This window comes from Salvelinus sp. IW2-2015, linkage group LG4q.1:29 (genome assembly GCF_002910315.2).
Source record: "Salvelinus sp. IW2-2015 linkage group LG4q.1:29, ASM291031v2, whole genome shotgun sequence".
Taxonomy (NCBI): Eukaryota; Metazoa; Chordata; class Actinopteri; order Salmoniformes; family Salmonidae; genus Salvelinus; species Salvelinus sp. IW2-2015.
Window position 1 is genome coordinate 12,212,703 of NC_036842.1, and position 17,774 is coordinate 12,230,476.

Below are 17,774 nucleotides of genomic sequence, written 5' to 3' on the forward strand. Positions count from 1 at the left end.
TCATTGCCCCGAGAACACCATCCTCACAGTGAAGCATGGTGGTGKCAGCATCATGCTGTGGGGGTGTTTTTCATCGGCAGGGACTGTGAAACTGATCAGAATTGAAGGAATGATGGATGGCACTAAATACAGGGAYATTCTTGAGGGAAACCTGTTTCAGTCTTCAAGAGATTTGAGACTGGGACAGAGGTTCACCTTCCAGCAGGACAATGACCCTAAGCATACTGATAAAGCAACACTTGAGTGGTTTAAAGGGAACATTTAAATGTCTTGGAATGGCCTAGTCAAAGCCCAGAACTCAATCCAATTGAGAATCTGTGGTATAACTTAAAGATTGCTGTACACCAGCGGAACCCATCCAACTTGAAGAAGCTGGAGAAGTTTTGCCTTGAAAAATGGGCAAAGTCCCAGTGGCTAGATGTGCCAAGCTTATAGAGACATACCCCAAGAGACTTGCAGCTGTAATTGCTGCAAAAGGTGGCTCTAAAAAGTATTGACTTTGGGGGGGGTGAATAGTTATGCACGCTCAAGTTTTGTCATATTTCTTGTTTGTTTCACAAGAAAATAAATGTTGCATCTTCAAAGTGGTAGGCATGTTGTGTAAATCAATGATACAACCCCCCCCCCAAAAAATCAATTTTAATTCCAGGTTATAAGGCAACAAAATAAGAAAAATACCACGGGGGTGAATACTTTCGCAAGCCACTGAACCATGACAAAAGCAGTGGATATAGATCATCGTATATAATAAGGACACTTTCAACAGCAATAAATAGAGCAAAAGGTAGGTAGAGGGTCACTTGGCATTAGGATCATATCTCAGTACTAGACACACCTATCTACAGTACATTCTAAAGCCACAGGGGTAAACACTAACTTCCACTTACTTTAAGTCAAATTTTCACTTTAGTCTCCCATTGATATCAGTGCATGACTATGTGAAAATTCCATTTAAGTGGCAGTTARGGTTCCTCCATTGTGACCAGGGCAGGTTCAGTTAAGACACTGGAATGTTTTAAAGGGGCAGAGTGCTGGTGTGCCAGACAGTCAGGCAGCTCAGTCAGTCAGCTCAGTCAGTACACAGGCTTGTAGAGGATCTGTCCGTTGAGCAGCCTGCGTTTGAGCTCCTTCCACAGCAGGCTGCGCTCCCTCTGGGATCCCTTCATGAAGCCCCTGTTCTCCARGGCACGGCGAGACAGGTAGGGGATGACCTCGTTGACTGGGCCGTAGGGGACGTACTTGTACACTGGGAATCCAGCCTGGCCTATTCTCAGAGACGGAGAGTGAAACATGTTACATGACTGGAGAAGCTACAACAGGCAATCTGTTTCACACGAGCACAAAAAACACGAGTTATTTTTGTCTAAACGTTTTAGTTTCTAAACTAATTTCGCAAAACAATAGAAAGCAATATTATATATATAACAACCAAATGTGTAAGGAGAACTATGGTATGGTATCAGGTGACTGAGTGAGATCCTGAAGTTGTTGTTAGTTTCGCAGTCATCTATAGTTGAGTCTGTGGTATGGAGGCCTAAAGGAGGCTTGCCTTCAAGAGCTCTCTGGCGATTTCTCTCAGAAGATTCCTAACCAAAATGCCAATCAATAAATCTTMATCTCCAATAAACCCATTGACTATGCAGCAACAATCTACAGTACCGTGTTGATATTATTGTACCTAGAGGGAAGCTTATCTGGTCACACATGCCGAGCAGCTGTCCAAAATAGACCTTTTTCTCAGTGGGGGACAGACCCATCTCGTTCATCCTGCCAAAACAACACAGATGGGTTGCAAATATTAAAAAACATAACACTGCTCAATAATAAACATCACCTCACTGACGTAAGCATTTATATAATACATGTGCTTTCTATGAAGTTGTGTCACTATTGGTTTGGTGTTTTGTGTAACAAAATGTATGTACGAATTAACTAGCTGATGCACGTCCTACCCTAAACGAGTCTAACTGCCTCTTGATTGAATAAAGCCCAGAGGCTGGCCTTACTTTCCCAGGGTGAATTTGACAGTGTCCTCGTTGTGTGACGCCACCATGACATTAGCCTTTCTGTTGTTGTCGATCTCCTCCAACACAAACTCTAAACACCTTCAGAGGATCAGGGAAGAGACAATGAACTTCATCTAATCCAGTGATCTGATATGACTTCATCACATAATGCACATCCCTATTCAAACAAGTAAATACCAAGTTACTAAAGTCACACAGAAAGCYACTGGGAGTAGGGTGAAGTTGATTTTAGGTCAGTTTAGCATTTTCCACACTAATGGTTAAGATTGGGGGTGGGAAGCTGATCCTAGATCTGTACCTAGGGGCAACTTCACACCGGAGCACATTAGGGGGCCTTACTTGTGGTACATTCTATTGGTGGCCTCGTAATCTGGGTTGATGGGGTCCTCATAACCGATTTCCTCCGCTCTGCTCCTCTCCTGGTACATGTAGGCTCCGCGAACCAGCTTGGCCCCAAAGTACCAGCCCTCACGCCGGGACAGCTCCACGTCCACAGACACATTGTCATACGCTTCCTGTATAAGTCATAATAGGTCACACAATTATATAACGCTGTGGTTAACAACACAAATCTTGCCATTCAAATCACCTGAGTGTCCATTACATCTCTTATAAAGGGTAAATGAGTAACACAGTCATGTTATTTTCATTTAATATGTTCATATCAGGTTTATGTGTACACACCTTATAAAACTACAAAGATGCAGCATAAACATGRATATAGCAGGTTTAAAAGGTTTATATAGTAGGTTGGTCTTTTATAGGTTAAATACGGAAGGCTTTAATGGGTTAACTATGAAAGGGGTTATGAAATCGGTTTTCCTCTATTCCTAGGGGCATGACAAGTCCATACACAGACAGATGGCCTCCCTACGCTACATAATCTATGCGATTGTACATGTAGTCCCAACAGTCCCGAGCTTGACAAAAATGCAAGGAACATTTTTCCATAAAGATGAAGATGAACAACAACCAGAGATGGGGAGGGGGGGGGGGGGGTGTCGAGGACTCACCTTGAGGTAGCACTGGTAGGTGTTGAAGATGAACAACAACCAGAGATGGGGGGGTGTCGAGGACTCACCTTGAGGTAGCACTGGTAGGTGTTGAAGATGAACAACAACCAGAGATGGGGGGGTGTCGAGGACTCACCTTGAGGTAGCACTGGTAGGTGTTGAAGATGATGGGCTTCTCTCTGTTGAAGAGCCTCTGCATCTCCAGGGTCAGTCTGCTGATGGCCGGCTGGAAGTATGTCTGCTCAGCGTCCACCATCAGCCTCACCCCGTTGTCCACCGCATGCTGGGATATGAGAAGCAACAGCAGCCTTGTGTTAACCTCCGCTGATAGTCAGCTTTAACCCTAGGTACCTCCTGGGATACAAATGGTGCTTTACTCAACACAAAAGTGAGGCCATTTGTCTGGATCACTTGAAACATTTCAGTGGTCATGCTATGCCTTCTTTTCTGTTGCTGAGCATTTGGAGGCACTTGGCCACTGCAATCTACTGTTGCCTTTAGTACAGCCATGATAACGTAATATCTAGGGACCAAGCTATTACTTTTATCTATAGAGACTCACTTCAGAGCAAACAGACTCTGGATACAACACGTCATAGAAGTAGACTCTTGMTCCTATTGGAGGAGGGCAATTATAATTCAAACAGAGTGGGCTGAAACCTTACCCAACAATGACGACATTGCTGAAGTTGCGTTATTCTTTTTTGAAGTTAGTAAATCTGACAAACAAAACTATTGCCAAAAGGTTTATTTCCAATAAACTAACGYACGGCCTGCTCACTGAGGTTTCTCGTAAAATGTGAGATGTACTGCATCCCATGATCCAATTCATATGTGAACAGCTGGGTCAATATACTGTCGTTAACCAACTGTTGAATTGTAAAACCATGTTTGGCAACAGTGCCCTATATTGAACTCTAGAATCGCCTTACCTTGGCCAGAACATCCACTCTCTGCAGCATCCTCTTCATCTGTTTCTCCTCTTCAACAGTGAACTTCCTCAACAGAGGCTCCAGCTGACCATTCTAGAAGACCAGCGGAAACGCACATTTCATTAAGAGTAAACTTTGACTTGAACTACAAAATGCATTCATGTATGCATGCATATAATGTATGTACACTCTGCATGGATGAATGGACTTGTGCTTGTACTTCGAGTCTCTGTGTACAAACAAATTCAGGTGGATAGCATGGCCGCATGTTAAATATTGTAAGGATATGTGTGTAAATGTGTGTAAATGTGTGTAAATGTGTGTAAATGTGTAATATGTGGCTAGCTCACCTCAACGTTGGGAATGACGAGCAGGTTTGAGATCTTTGTTCTGTCGTTGATCAAGCTATTCCAGTCCAGGAGGTCTATTGTTCTGGGGAACATGATGAAAATGGCAGATTCAAAGTCAAATCCAGTCCTGTACACACATCCTTTCCATTGTATAGTAGATAGACTTTGTGCTCATGATGCATTCCAGGTGAGTTTAACCTCTTACCCTGATGAGCCCAGTTTCTCTCCAGTAAACCAGTTCTCAATCTCGTCTTTATTTCCAACACCCAGCTTAGTCAAACTCTCCTACGGGAAACAACATTTTTTGAATAATTTCAATAACTAGCCTATTACTGATGAAACATTAAGGATAGAAGGAATCACTAGCATTTTTTCCCCCACGGGTGTTTTTGTCTCAAAGAAACCATACGGGCTGTCACAGAAATCAAGTCTGTTGGCGCTAGGGAGTCTTTTCAGTAGCTGGGAATCTGCTTTTTAAGCTGGGAAACTGCTTGAACTCAGTCACATCTCCACTGAGTGTTGCTCCAGGCGATACGCACCTTCAGCTGTTCCAGTTCCAGTTTCTGCTCCAGTGCATCCATGCCAGACTTCCCCTGCTGTGCTGCTAGGAGGTTGAAGAACCTCCTCCATTTCACCAGCACCTCTGAGAACTGGAGCTGGAGAGGGGAGAAGCAGAAAGGTCATCATTTTTTACAAATAAATCTGGACTCTGTCACGATCACTGCCAATGTTAAATCAAGGGCTAAAAAGGGGTGTCTAACAGGCAGTGTCTTACACACCAGAAACTGTGGGCGGCCCAAGGCAGTCATCTTAATGGCAGAAAATCCATCTACAGATGCCCCCCCTGAGAGGAATAATGAAGATAAAACATCATATTTAGTGCAGCAACAACATCATTGATAAACAGATCATAAGAATCATATTACACATGATAGAAGAACATCTGCAAAGAGTCTGCAATGAGTTTGACCTTTCAAGGATTGTTAGTTTGACCTTTCAAAGACGTTTAGAAAAATGGCATGAATTGATGCATTCACTGCATTTTTATTGTGTGCTCGCCTGACGCTTTGATGCAGTTCAGGAAGGTCTCCATCTGGGCGTCACACTTGGCCTCGTCAGCATAGAAGTAGGTCCTGGCACTGACCACGCCCCCACGACGGTCCCCAAACTGACGGTGGGCCTTGTACTTCTTCTCACGGTGGTCAACGCCTACAGTCAGAAGACAACATGAGACGTCTATCTAGGCAACCAGACTTTCCTCTAGACTAGCCACACCGACCACTGGGAGGAAAGGACAGGAGTAGCCTAGTGTCAATAGGAATGACCCTCACCACCCTCGTCTAAATCATCTACCACGGCTCTAATTTGGCACAGATACCTGAACATCTTTTTCTTTAGAACGTGTGGCAACAGTGACATCAGTCTTAGCATATATCAGCCTAAACACATGCATGAGCAGGACTGTGCTTCTTTAATATAAACACTGACTCATATGCATACCATCCCATTTTTGGAAATGTGGACAATTCGTCAAAAGAAGTCAAAGAAAATAGATGTTTAGATATCTAGTGCCACTCAGAAAAAATACATGGGGGGAGAGTTACATACATTTAAGTTCAGGGCCCCAAAACATGCAACACATGACATGAACCACGGTTTCAGCTTCTCTCTAACTTAACATGCATATCTGCCCTCTTTAACCCCTCTCCTAGCCTCCAGAGTAAATCCAGATGAAACCACTTGCCTCAACCATGCAAACTCTCATGTCACCTGCTATAAGAGTCCTATATCAACCCTTAAATGACCGCTGGCATAKACCCAGGAGGTTAGCATTCAGAACACACGGCTGAAGTAACAGACATTTGGCAATATGACCCCCGCTGCTTTCACACCCCCCCACATCCACCAACCAGATTGCTTGATACACCAGAAATAAATAAAAGTCTGTCAAGTAGTAACATTTACTGTAGTCATGTTCCTGCATTACAAAGTGTTCTCCAGCTGGMACTGCAACAAATTAAGTACACATTAAAAACAAGTCAATCTTAAAGTACTGTAAATGAAAACTTTTGACATTCCACCAGCAAATACACACCTGGACTTTCTTTCTCAGCTTCAGACACACAGGAGCTGAAACAGATGAAACATCAAATTAACATGAAATAACACTATTACGTCTAATATCAATGCCGGTCTGCCACCGCTACTATAACAGCAAATAATAATTGTAAAAGTGTTCAGGTGTTTAGTACCATATAAGATGTTGGACATCATGTTGAAGTACGTAGATAAGGTGTAAGATGAGGTCTTCAAATGCATTAGGAGTTAGAATTTCATAACTCAAGGTCATGCGCTAAAGATTATCACGTCTTGTGACAGGCTCCCCATGCAGGAGCTGTTAATATCAGTTTGCGCACAGCGTTTTACAACCTATCCAGTGTGTGTGCCAATATGTTGACTGTGCTATAAACGGTACGCATGGCAGCACAGGGGGCCTAACGTTAGGTAGAAGTACAAATGTCCTGCTATTTGATCTCTTGTGCTGTTGTGGACTTCTGATAACAGAGTGCTGACTGTGAGTCACAAGGGGGGCTGTTTCAAAACCTCAGTGCATCACACATGGCCTAAACTAATCCAGTCTAGATCCACCACTCTAAAACCCAAGCTTGAATAAAATGAAGGATATTGATCTCTCATCAGCACATTACTGAATTGATCTCTTTGAGCTATTTGTTGTCTCAGTGGCTGCATCGCTCAATGTTATTAGGGCTGAGAATTGCCAGGGACCTCACGATACAATATTTAGGTGCCGATACAATATGTATTGCGATTCTATATGTATTGCGATTCTATATGTATTGCCATTCGATACTGTGATTTGCTGTCCCAAGCATATTGCTCACTATATGTCTGCTGCAGAGGAACAAGAGAGAGCATGAGAAAACAGGTTTTGATCAGTCAGGGAAATAAAAGTGCTGAAAAAATGTTGGCTCACTATTTAAAAAGAAGAGGGAGAACAAGCTATAGGATAAAAGGATAAAATATCTGAGTTTTGGCGCAAGTAGATCCGACAAGCTCTACCTACAGTAACACGTGTTATTTGTATTATTTATTTTTCCACAACCGATACTTGGAGTCAAATATCTACACTGAGTATACCAAACATTAGGAACACCTTCCTAATATTGAGTTACACCCCCTTTGATCCCAGAACAGCCTCAATTTGTCAGGGCACCTACCACCAAACACTGTTCAAAGGCACTTAAATCTTTTGTCTTGCCCATTCACCCTCTGAAAGGCACATATACACAATCCATGTCTCAATTGTCTCAAGGCTTAAAAATCCTTCTTTAACCTGTCTCCTCCCCTGCATCWACACTGATTGAAGTGGATTTAACAAGTGACATCAATAAAGGATCATAGCTTTCACCTGGATTCACCTGGTTAGTCTATGTCATGGAAAAATGTTTTGTATACTCAGTGTATATAATATTGTCCCCCAAAAATATTGCGATATGTAGCTATCTATTTTTTGCACCATCACTAAATGTTATCTGGGGATAAATAATTGCACAGGCTGAACTCTACAATCTCAATGGAAATTTGAACATCCTTTATTTGAGTCTGGAGGTTTGGAAGCCATAGACTTCTGAAACTCAAAGCATGCCCTTTGCCAACGTTAATTAAACAAAAAAAAAGGTTGACCGGAACTCTGGTACACTCCCACAATGATTAATTCACAAAAGGTTGATCCTGTACGGACGGACCATCATCACGTTAAGGGGGTGTTAAAGCCTTACTTGTCTGAACAATTCCAGTGAATATGAGTCATCCTTCACCCTGGTACATCCAATTATTAACACGAGAGGAGAGGATGTTTCGCGTTATTCCATTCGTGTAGTTTGGCTCTAAAGGTGCTATGCAGCAACTCCCTAATCATTATTTTACATCAGAACAACCCAGGGGAAATGGAGAAGGAGGCAGCTGGCTGATGGGTAACCCAAAATACTGAGCCACCTAGTACACAGCCTTCTCTAGGCTGTTCCATAACTTGCAATGATTTGTAGACCCCAATACTGTCATATATGGATATTTCCTTATGGTTGAGTTGATGGAGACAGCAGGATTTTATTCACATGTTTACTGCAACATGTTTTTAATAACGAAATGCACGCTTTGTATGCATAAACGGTATGCATCACTGTAACACAAAATATACMATTTGTTAACATTTTACGTATTTCTGTTGGACTCAAGCCCCTTCCTCAAATGTACACTTTAATTGGAACCATTCAGTGGGCCCGCTTCAGTATTCCGATTGTTAGTTCAGCTTGAATGTGTGCATAGCCTGTCTGTAAGAAAATCCCTGACCAAACATGAGAGGGCTGCTTTCCAAAACACATTACATAACACTCCCTGGGCTTCCTTTGAAAGGCTGCGTCAAGTTACCCAACACGGCTGGCTTGTCTCAATCCACCTCATGTGACGGCATTCTCAAAGGGACTGGAATAAATGTGCTCCTTCAACTCAACAAATCTGGGGAGAGGGGTATGTCTGAACTGACCAATAGTGTCTGAGTATTGCTGGGCAACGTCAGATACTGAAAGTGACGCAAGAAAAATGTTTTATGGTGGGAAGTTGTAAACACCGGTTTTAATGAATATGAAACATGAGTAGGGCTGTGGGTTTGAAAGGGAGAAAGACAGACATAGCAGGGAGAACCTACAGTAAAATCAGAGAAAAGTACAACATATGGAACTGCATGCCGTAACCTTGCCAAATAGTATAGAATCAGACAGGGTGATTTTGACAGTGGCATTTTGCCGTCGGTCAATTGCATAACATGTTTACATAGTTGCCACTGAGGTAGCAATATAGACATCTCACTCCATAGCACATAGCTATAAATAAATCAATGATTCCTAATCAATAACTTATGAAACTAGAAAATGTTGACGCTTGTGTTTGAAGTGTGGAGCCCTATATCCTTTATTAGAGTTATAGAGGCCGGGTTTGTGAGATATAGACTAGGGATGACAGAGACTACTTACTCCATCTCCTTCTTCTCTGCCTCCTCTTGCGTCAGGTCCTCCTCCACACTGTAATCTAGGACTGACCCCACGCCAAAGGCCTGGTTCTTATGGATCAGAGGCTTGATGGAGTTGTGGTCCTCYCCAGCCACAAACTGCCCRTAGAACGTCATCTTCATCAGCSTCTCAAACAGCCGCTTGCCAAACACCTTCTTGGTGAGGTCCATCAACTGAGACAGAGGAAACAATCAACCGAGTTAGACCCACAACTCCCCAGCTCGAGTAGTGTTCCTTAAAAATTGTAGGGCTGTGACGATACCAGTATCGCAATATTTTTTCCATGTGGAAAATGAAAACACAAAGCAGATCAAAGTCTTTGGTCCTTTAAAAACCTGCTGTATGTTAAAATATTGTGAGCTAGAGCTTGGAAAATACATAAATGTAACTCTGGATGACAAGTTTTTCACAATTACTAACATTTAATCAGAGTAAAAATACCCTGTCTTAGGTCAGTTAGGATCACCACTTTATTTTAACAATGTGAAATGTCAGAATAATAATAGAGAGAATGATTTATTTCAGCATTTTTTCTTTCGTCATATGTCAATTAGACTATCAGAAGCCTGTCTCTTATACACATCTAGATGTGTATAAGAGACAGCCCAGGACCTGATCTGAGAAAAGCACTTAGGTTCATGTGCAATGCACATTTAACTTTCACTTAGGGCGGCAGGTAGCGTAGTGGTTAGAGCGTTGGGCCAGTAACCCGAAAGATTGCTAGATCGAATCCCTGAGCTGATAAGGTAAGAATCTGTCATTCTGCCCCTGAACAAGGCAGTTAACCCACTGTTCCTAGGGTGTCATTGTAAATAAGAATTTGTTCTTAACTGACTTGCCTAGTTAAATAAAAGGTAAAATAAAAAATATAAGATTCAATGCAAATAGTATGATAATAAGCCTAGGCTACTTGTACACCTGGAAATGCTTGGTCCCAGAAACACACCAGCGTCATTTAGTGCTTTTAACCCCTTTTGAACAGTGTGCCTCTTGAGCTACAGACTTGGGGGCTGAGCTAGAGTGGTGTTTGAGACAATGGCGAATCCTGAAGACGGTTCTCCTCACAAAACAAACCAAACGGTTTGAGCTGAAAACTATTATGACATCACAAGCCACACAATAATTGTTATAAGACAAGGGGTTCTTCTACATAGAAGACCATAGGAAATCCAAGGACATAGTGCCTATAATAAGCTCACATAGTTGCTGTCAAACTCCACACAGTTGTCACTGACTAGTTGGATCTTCATTTCCCACTGACCAAACAATTTCTGTACTTACAGCATTCTTATTCATGTTATTTTTTTTTTTAAATCAGGTTTTTGATTGGTGGACCTTATTTAGATATTGACATTTGTCAACTCGTAAATGTTTATGTCAAATTGTTTTGTGTTCTACTTGTAGCCCTGGTTGTCCTTTAAAGAAAATGGTAAAACACTTCAGTGTGAGGCTAAATATGAGTAGTCTCCAGGGCCGCAACTTTAACTGGGGACGTCCCCCCCCTATTCTGAAATATAATTTTAGTCCCCCCAGTTTTATCATTGGAATGTGATACACTGACGCCTCGTTTTGTGCTTTAGGACCATTCTGACGCCTCAGAGTGGTCGGGTAGGCTGTTTGGGGTCTTTTAAAAAATATATTTAAAAAAAGTGTCCTCCCCACTTCTAAAACCAAAGTTGCGCCCCTGAGTCTTGCTAACACCAGCCTCTCTGAGAAGCCCCTGAGTCTTGCTAACACCAGCCTCTCTGAGAAGCCCCTGAGTCTTGCTAACACCAGCCTCTCTGAGAAGCCCCTGAGTCTTGCTAACACCAGCCTCTCTGAGAAGCCCCTGAGTCTTGCTAACACCAGCCTCTCTGAGAAGCCCCTGAGTCTTGCTAACACCAGCCTCTCTGAGAAGCCCCTGAGTCTTGCTAACACCAGCCTCTCTGAGAAGCCCCTGAGTCTTGCTAACACCAGCCTCTCTGAGAAGCCCCTGAGTCTTGCTAACACCAGCCTCTCTGAGAAGCCCCTGAGTCTTGCTAACACCAGCCTCTCTGAGAAGCCCCTGAGTCTTGCTAACACCAGCCTCTCTGAGAAGCCCCTGAGTCTTGCTAACACCAGCCTCTCTGAGAAGCCCCTGACTGCAGTGTGAAATTCGGGTCCGGGCTCAATGTGGGCGGATTCAAACGCGTTTAACCCGAACCCTTCCAGTCTCCTTCAAGGTCACCCAAGTTGAGGTTCACGTCAGAGGTATCAACGTCAACGAAAGCGAATCTTAAATCGAACCTAACCTACATGGATAAAAATATAAACCATGGAAGTAAGTGAGACTGTCATTATGCATAATGCACTTTGTAATATTCATGTTATACCAGTGCAGTGGTATATTCTTATATACCCAACTACCGCACCGATGTTAGCATAGCATTAATTAGTATCCATTTGCACATGAGCTATCTAATTAGCAATRGCACCCTTTGGCACATGACCTAGCTAATTGCTTACGAGGGAATCTTATTTGGACAAATTTGCCTACTTGAGCAGTAAGCCTAGGTTTACATGTACAGTTATGTAATCGAATTTGATCTTCTGTGTTTCTTCAATGTATGCCTTGTTGTGTTTGTTGCCGACGGCCATTCCCTAAGTTACACATAGCGAGTCTACACAGCCTACACATAGTATATACAATACTGTAAAGAAATGCCTATTGCTTATTTTATGCCTTTCTAATTATCATTCCTTTTATGTCTATGCTTATTTTCTTTGATGTATAGAGGCACATTAGTGTGTTAWTGGAGGGCCARAGTCCCAAAATAAAAAAATGCAGCAGCAGTCAACTTCATCACTGCCCCTTCTGCACATATACGGCTGAACAATATAAGGTCAACAACCACATCAAAGGTCCTGCTTCAGTGAGGCACAGAGGTACTATTTCTTTCTTTCTTTMTTGAATATATTTGACGTTCACGTTTTTTGATTTGCCCTATTTTTTCAGTTACATCAGTGTATTTAATTTAATAGTATAACTTGTTACTTTACTGTTATTCCTCTCTTTCAGAGTTCACAATCATAAAGTGTGGCTTCAGTTGTAGAAATACGACACACTTTCATTGTTGCTATTGCACGGCAACAATAATCAACAGACCACAGTTTCTGAAGCACCTGACATACCATCAGCACCCAGAGGCCCTTAAACAGGGGGACTGTGCTATGTGGTTTAGTAAAGATGACATAGAAGTCACCCGAGTCTCTGATCTCTTTACTGGAGCTGGTATAACTTAATGTACAAAGCACATTCAGCTTGTCAGTATGTCTATATGGTCTCCATTCTCATGAGGAAAGTAAATAGCACTATAAATCAGGATAGGTAGTAACTGTATATATATATGCTCAATGAAATAATATAATTACAAAGTTAGCATTTATCAACACAATTTTACCAGTACATGACATACATAACAAGTCTGTTGTTMACTGCAACAATATCAGTAGCTTGTCTCAAATATAGCATGAACCAAAATGTGTTACAACATGTGCTGGTACCACTTTATATAATATTTCTTACGATGCCTTGCACAAACATGTGTGTTTGTATTCAGTGTGTCTGTCAAACCTCAAATGGGCAAAAAAAAACACCGGTGGGTGGGGTCAAACGTGGGCCTCCGCCCACATTGAGCCCCACGCAGAACTGCACACTGCAGTCAGGTGTACTTGGCCTCTCTACATCCTTGTATTGCTCGCTATGTAGTCACGTGGGTCGCGCGTAAGGCAGGCTAAAATATGAGGTCAGCGCAAGCAAGTGAATAAAAGTAGTGAATTTKAGCTTTTTTACTGTGAGAATCCCTGGACCCTTGTTAACATGCCGTTTCGTGTTTATGAATAATGGCTATTTGACAGTCAAATGTTATCACTTGTATCATAGTTCTACTAAACACACCAATTACTACTAACCACAATGTAGCAAAAACAATCTCATCAAAAGAATGTCCCTACCTCCTTGTTCTTGTCAACGAGGAAGTCGAATGTGCAAAGCTTGAAGACCAACAGACTTCTAAGCAGCTCAATGTTATCTTTACTTTTATACGCTTCATGTGTATTATCAAAGTCGATTGCGATCTTCCGTGTTTGAGCATCGGTGTTATTTTTTGTTTGGCTGATGAGGTCTGCTTGAACAGCTTTCACCACGGTGCACTCAACAAGTTGCTGCTCTTCTTTCCCTCCTTCAACCTCCTTACGTTGCTTGGATGCGATCGTGGACCGAAATCTCCCCTGAGACAAGCATATTCTCTTGATATTGTCAGAATTTGCCCTGACTAGACCTGGTATTACTTTAGTGTACGACATTAGTTAGCTGTATTTAAAGTCGTAAAAAAAATTAAAATCTTGCGTTAGAGGGCGCGTGGTTATAGCAGTTCTAGTTTGTGGTTCGACTGACAGTTGGCGCGCATGCGCATTGYTTATAAGCCAAGGACCGCCTACTCTGACGCGTTTAGCATGAACTCGGTGTTATAAGGAACTCCCCCTTCCCACTGTTCTGCAAATAATAAGGCGACAGCATGTCCTTCATAAGAAATACAATACAATCAAAGGTGATATTTGGGTTGTTGAATTATAAATCTTGAGATGGCGTATAGCTGCAGAATGCTGTGGTAGCCATGTTGGTTAAGTGTGCCTTGAATTCTAAATAAATCACAGTGWCACCAGCAAAGCACCCCCACACCATCCCACCTCCTCCTCCATGCTTYGCGGTGGGRACCTCACATGCAGAGATCTTCCATTCACCTACTCTGCGTCACAAAGACACGGCGGATGGAACCAAAAATCTCAAATTTGGACTCTTCAGACCAAAGGACAGATTTCCACCGGTCTAATCTCCATTGCTCGTGTTTCTTGGCCAAAGCAAGTCTGTTCTTATTTGGGCTGCAATCTGACGTGCAGTTAACTCTATTGAATTTATCCTCTGCAGCAAAGGTAACTCTGGGTTTCCTTTTCTGTGGGGGTCCTCATGAGAGCCAGTTGCATCATAGCGCTTTATGGTTTTTGTGACTGCACTTGAAGAAACGTTCTTTAATAAAATCCTCTTAAGGATCGGACCCTTTAAAAAAATGTTTTGCCTACAATGACATACCCAAATCTAACTGCCTGTAGCTCAGGCAGTGAAGCAAGGATATGCATATTCTTGATACCATTTGAAAGGAAGCACTTTGAAGTTTGTGGAAATGTGAAATTAATGTAGGATAATATAACACATTAGATCTGGTGAAAGAAAATACAAAGAAAAAAAACAACCGTTTAAAAAAAATGTGTACCATCATCTTTGAAATGCAAGAGAAAGGCCATAATGTATTATTCCATCCCAGGCGCAATTTAGATTCTGGCCACTAGATGGCAGCAGTGTATGTGCAAAGTTTTAGACTGATCCAATGAACCATTACATTTCTGTTCAAAATGTATCAAGACTGCCCAAATGTTCCTAATTGATTTATTAATAACTTTTGAAGTTCATAACTGTGCACTCTCCTCAAACAATAGCATGGTATTCTTTCACTGTAATAGCTACTGTAAATTGGACAATGCAGTTAGATTAACAAGAATTTAAGCTTTCTGCCAAAATCAGATATRTCTATGTCCTGGGAAATGTTCTTGTTCTTACAACCTCATGCTAATCGCATTAGCCTAAGTTAGCTCAACTGTCCCGTGGGGGACCCATTGATCCTGAAGAAGTTTTAAGCCACTGAGGCGATAGTATATGCCAGTCTGGATATATATACTACCAGTCAAAAGTTTGGACACACCTACTCATTCAATGTTTTTTCTTTATTTAGACTATTTTCTACATTGTAGAATAATATTGAAGACATCAAAACTATGAAATAACACAWATGGAATCATGTAGTAACCAAAAAAGTGTTAAATATATTAAAATATGTTTTATATTTGAGATTCTTCAAAGTAGCCACCCTTTGCCTTGATGACAGCTTTGCACACTCTTGGCATTCTTCATACTCATCGCCAAACCCACTGGCTCCAGGTCATCTACAAGACCCTGCTAGGTAAAGTCCCCCCTTATCTCAGCTCGCTGATCACCATAGCAGCACCCACCTGTAGCACGCGCTCCAGCAGGTATATCTCTCTGGTCACCCCCAAAGCCAATTCCTCCTTTGGCCGCCTCTCCTTCCAGTTCTCTGCTGCCAATGACTGGAACGAACTACAAAAATCTCTGAAACTGGAAACACTTATCTCCCTCAATAGCTTTAAGCACCAGCTGTCAGAGCAGCTCACAKATTACTGCACCTGTACATAGCCCATCTATAATTTAGCCCAAACAACTACCTCTTCCCCTACTGTTTTTATTTATTTATTTATTTTGCTCCTTTGCACCCCATTATTTCTATTTCTACCTTGCACATTCTTCCACTGCAAATCTACCATTCTAGTGTTTTACTTGCTATATTGTATATACCTCGCCACCATGGCCTTTTTTTGCCTTTACCTCCCTTATCTCACCTCATTTGCTCACATTGTATATAGACTTATTTTTCTACTGTATTATTGACTGTATGTTTGTTTTACTCCATGTGTAACTCTGTGTTGTTGTATGTGTCGAACTGCTTTGCTTTATCTTGGCCAGGTCGCAATTGTAAATGAGAACTTGCTCTCAACTTGCCTACCTGGTTAAATAAAGGTGAAATAAAAAAATAAAAAAATTCTCTCAGCCAGCTTCATGAGGTAGTCACCTGGAATGCATTTAAATTAACAGGTGTGCCTGTTAAAAGTGAATTTGTGGAATTGCTTTCCTTCTTACTGCATTTGAACCAGTCAGTTGTATTGTGACAAGGTAGGGTTGGTTTACAGAAGATAGCCCTATTTGGTGAAAGACCAAGTCCATATTATGGCAAGAACAGCTCAAATAAGCAAAGWGAAACGACAGTCCATCATTACTTTAAGACATGGAGGTCAGTCAATGCGGAAAAKTTAAGCCTATTGGTAAGGTGTGCTAGCGTGTTTGCCTRACGGCATCTTCTGTCTGGAAATACAGCAATCAATGAGCTTATCCTACACCTTACTACTGTCTGGGAGCCAGAATTTTACAACCATGCAGTCATAAAGGTTTTATGTTCAGCTTCTGTTTGAGAAGATAACACTTCACCCAAGTCAATACATATGCATACATGGCCTGAATAAATGTCGAACCAGTTGTCATACGTCAAATMAAATAAAATGTTATTGGTTACATACACATGGTTAGCAGACGTTAATGCGAGTGTAGCGAAATGCTTGTGCTTCTAGTTCCGACCATGCAGTAAGATCTAACAAGTTATCGAACAATTTCACAACAACTACCTTATACACACAAAAGGGTAAAGGAATGAATAAGAATATGTACATATAAATATATGGATGAGCGATGGCCGAACGGCATAGGCAGGATGCAGTAGATGGTATAGAGTACAGTATATACATATAGAGTACAGTATATACATATGAGATGAGTAATGTAGGGTATGTAAACATTATATAAAGTGGTATTGTTTAAAGTGACAAGTGATACATTTATTACATCCAATTTTTTATTATTAAAGTGGCTAGAGATTTGAGTCAGTATGTTGGCAGCAGCCACTCAATGTTAGTGATGGCTGTTTAACAGTCTGATAGCCTTGAGATAGAAGCTGTTTTTCAGTCTCTCGGTCCCAGCTTTGATGCACCTGTACTGACCTCGCCTTCTGGATGATAGCGGGGTGAACAGACAGTGGCTCGGGTGGTTGTTGTCCTTGATGATATTTTTGGCCTTCCTGTGACATCGGGTGGTGTAGGTGTCTTGGAGGGCAGGTAGTTTTCCCCCGGTGATGCATTGTGCAGACCTCACTACCCTCTAGAGAGCCTTGCGGTTGTGGGAGGAGCAGTTGTCGTACCAGGCGGTGATACAGCCCGACAGGATGCTCTCGATTGAAGCATCTGTAAAAGTTTGAGAGTGTTTTTGGTGACAAGCAAAATTTCTCCAGCCTCCTGAGGTTGAAGAGGCGCTGTTGCGCCTTCTTCCCCACGCTGTCTGTGTGGGTGGACCATTTCAGTTTGTCCGTGACGTGTACGCCGAGGAACTTAAAACTTTCCACCTTCTCCACTACTGTCCSGTCGATATGGATAGGGGGGTGCTCCCTCTGCTGTTTCCTGAAGTMCACGATCATCTCCTTTGTTTTGTTGACATTGAGTGTGARGTTGTTTTCCTGACACCACACTCCGAGGGCCCTCACCTCCTCCCTGTAGGCCGTCTCGTCATTGTTGGTAATCAAGCCTACCACTATAGTGTCGTCTGCAAACTTGATGATTGAGTTGGAGGCGTGCGTGGCCACGCAGTCATGGGTGAACAGGGAGTACAGGAGAGGGC

General features: G+C 42.1%; 1 protein-coding gene across 2 annotated transcripts; it reads right to left on the reverse strand.

The window, feature by feature from the left end:
- Positions 1–624: 624 nt before the first annotated feature.
- LOC111961452 (proline dehydrogenase 1, mitochondrial) lies at positions 625–13,830 on the reverse strand. 2 transcript variants are annotated; one of them, XM_023983734.2, is made up of 15 exons: positions 13,382–13,830; positions 9,374–9,582; positions 6,418–6,452; positions 6,288–6,329; positions 5,382–5,531; positions 5,102–5,166; positions 4,862–4,978; positions 4,528–4,607; positions 4,323–4,404; positions 3,973–4,065; positions 3,177–3,323; positions 2,367–2,542; positions 2,007–2,105; positions 1,679–1,767; positions 625–1,264 (listed from the first exon to the last, which is right to left on the reverse strand). In XM_023983734.2, the coding sequence occupies exons 1-15, from the start codon at positions 13,730–13,732 to the stop codon at positions 1,074–1,076; spliced, it is 1,926 nt and encodes a 641-aa protein (XP_023839502.1). In that variant the 5' UTR covers positions 13,733–13,830; the 3' UTR covers positions 625–1,073. The 2 variants fall into 2 exon arrangements, with proteins under 2 accessions (XP_023839502.1, XP_023839504.1); XM_023983736.2 differs by lacking the exon at positions 6,288–6,329.
- Between the last annotated feature and the right edge of the window lie 3,944 nt (positions 13,831–17,774).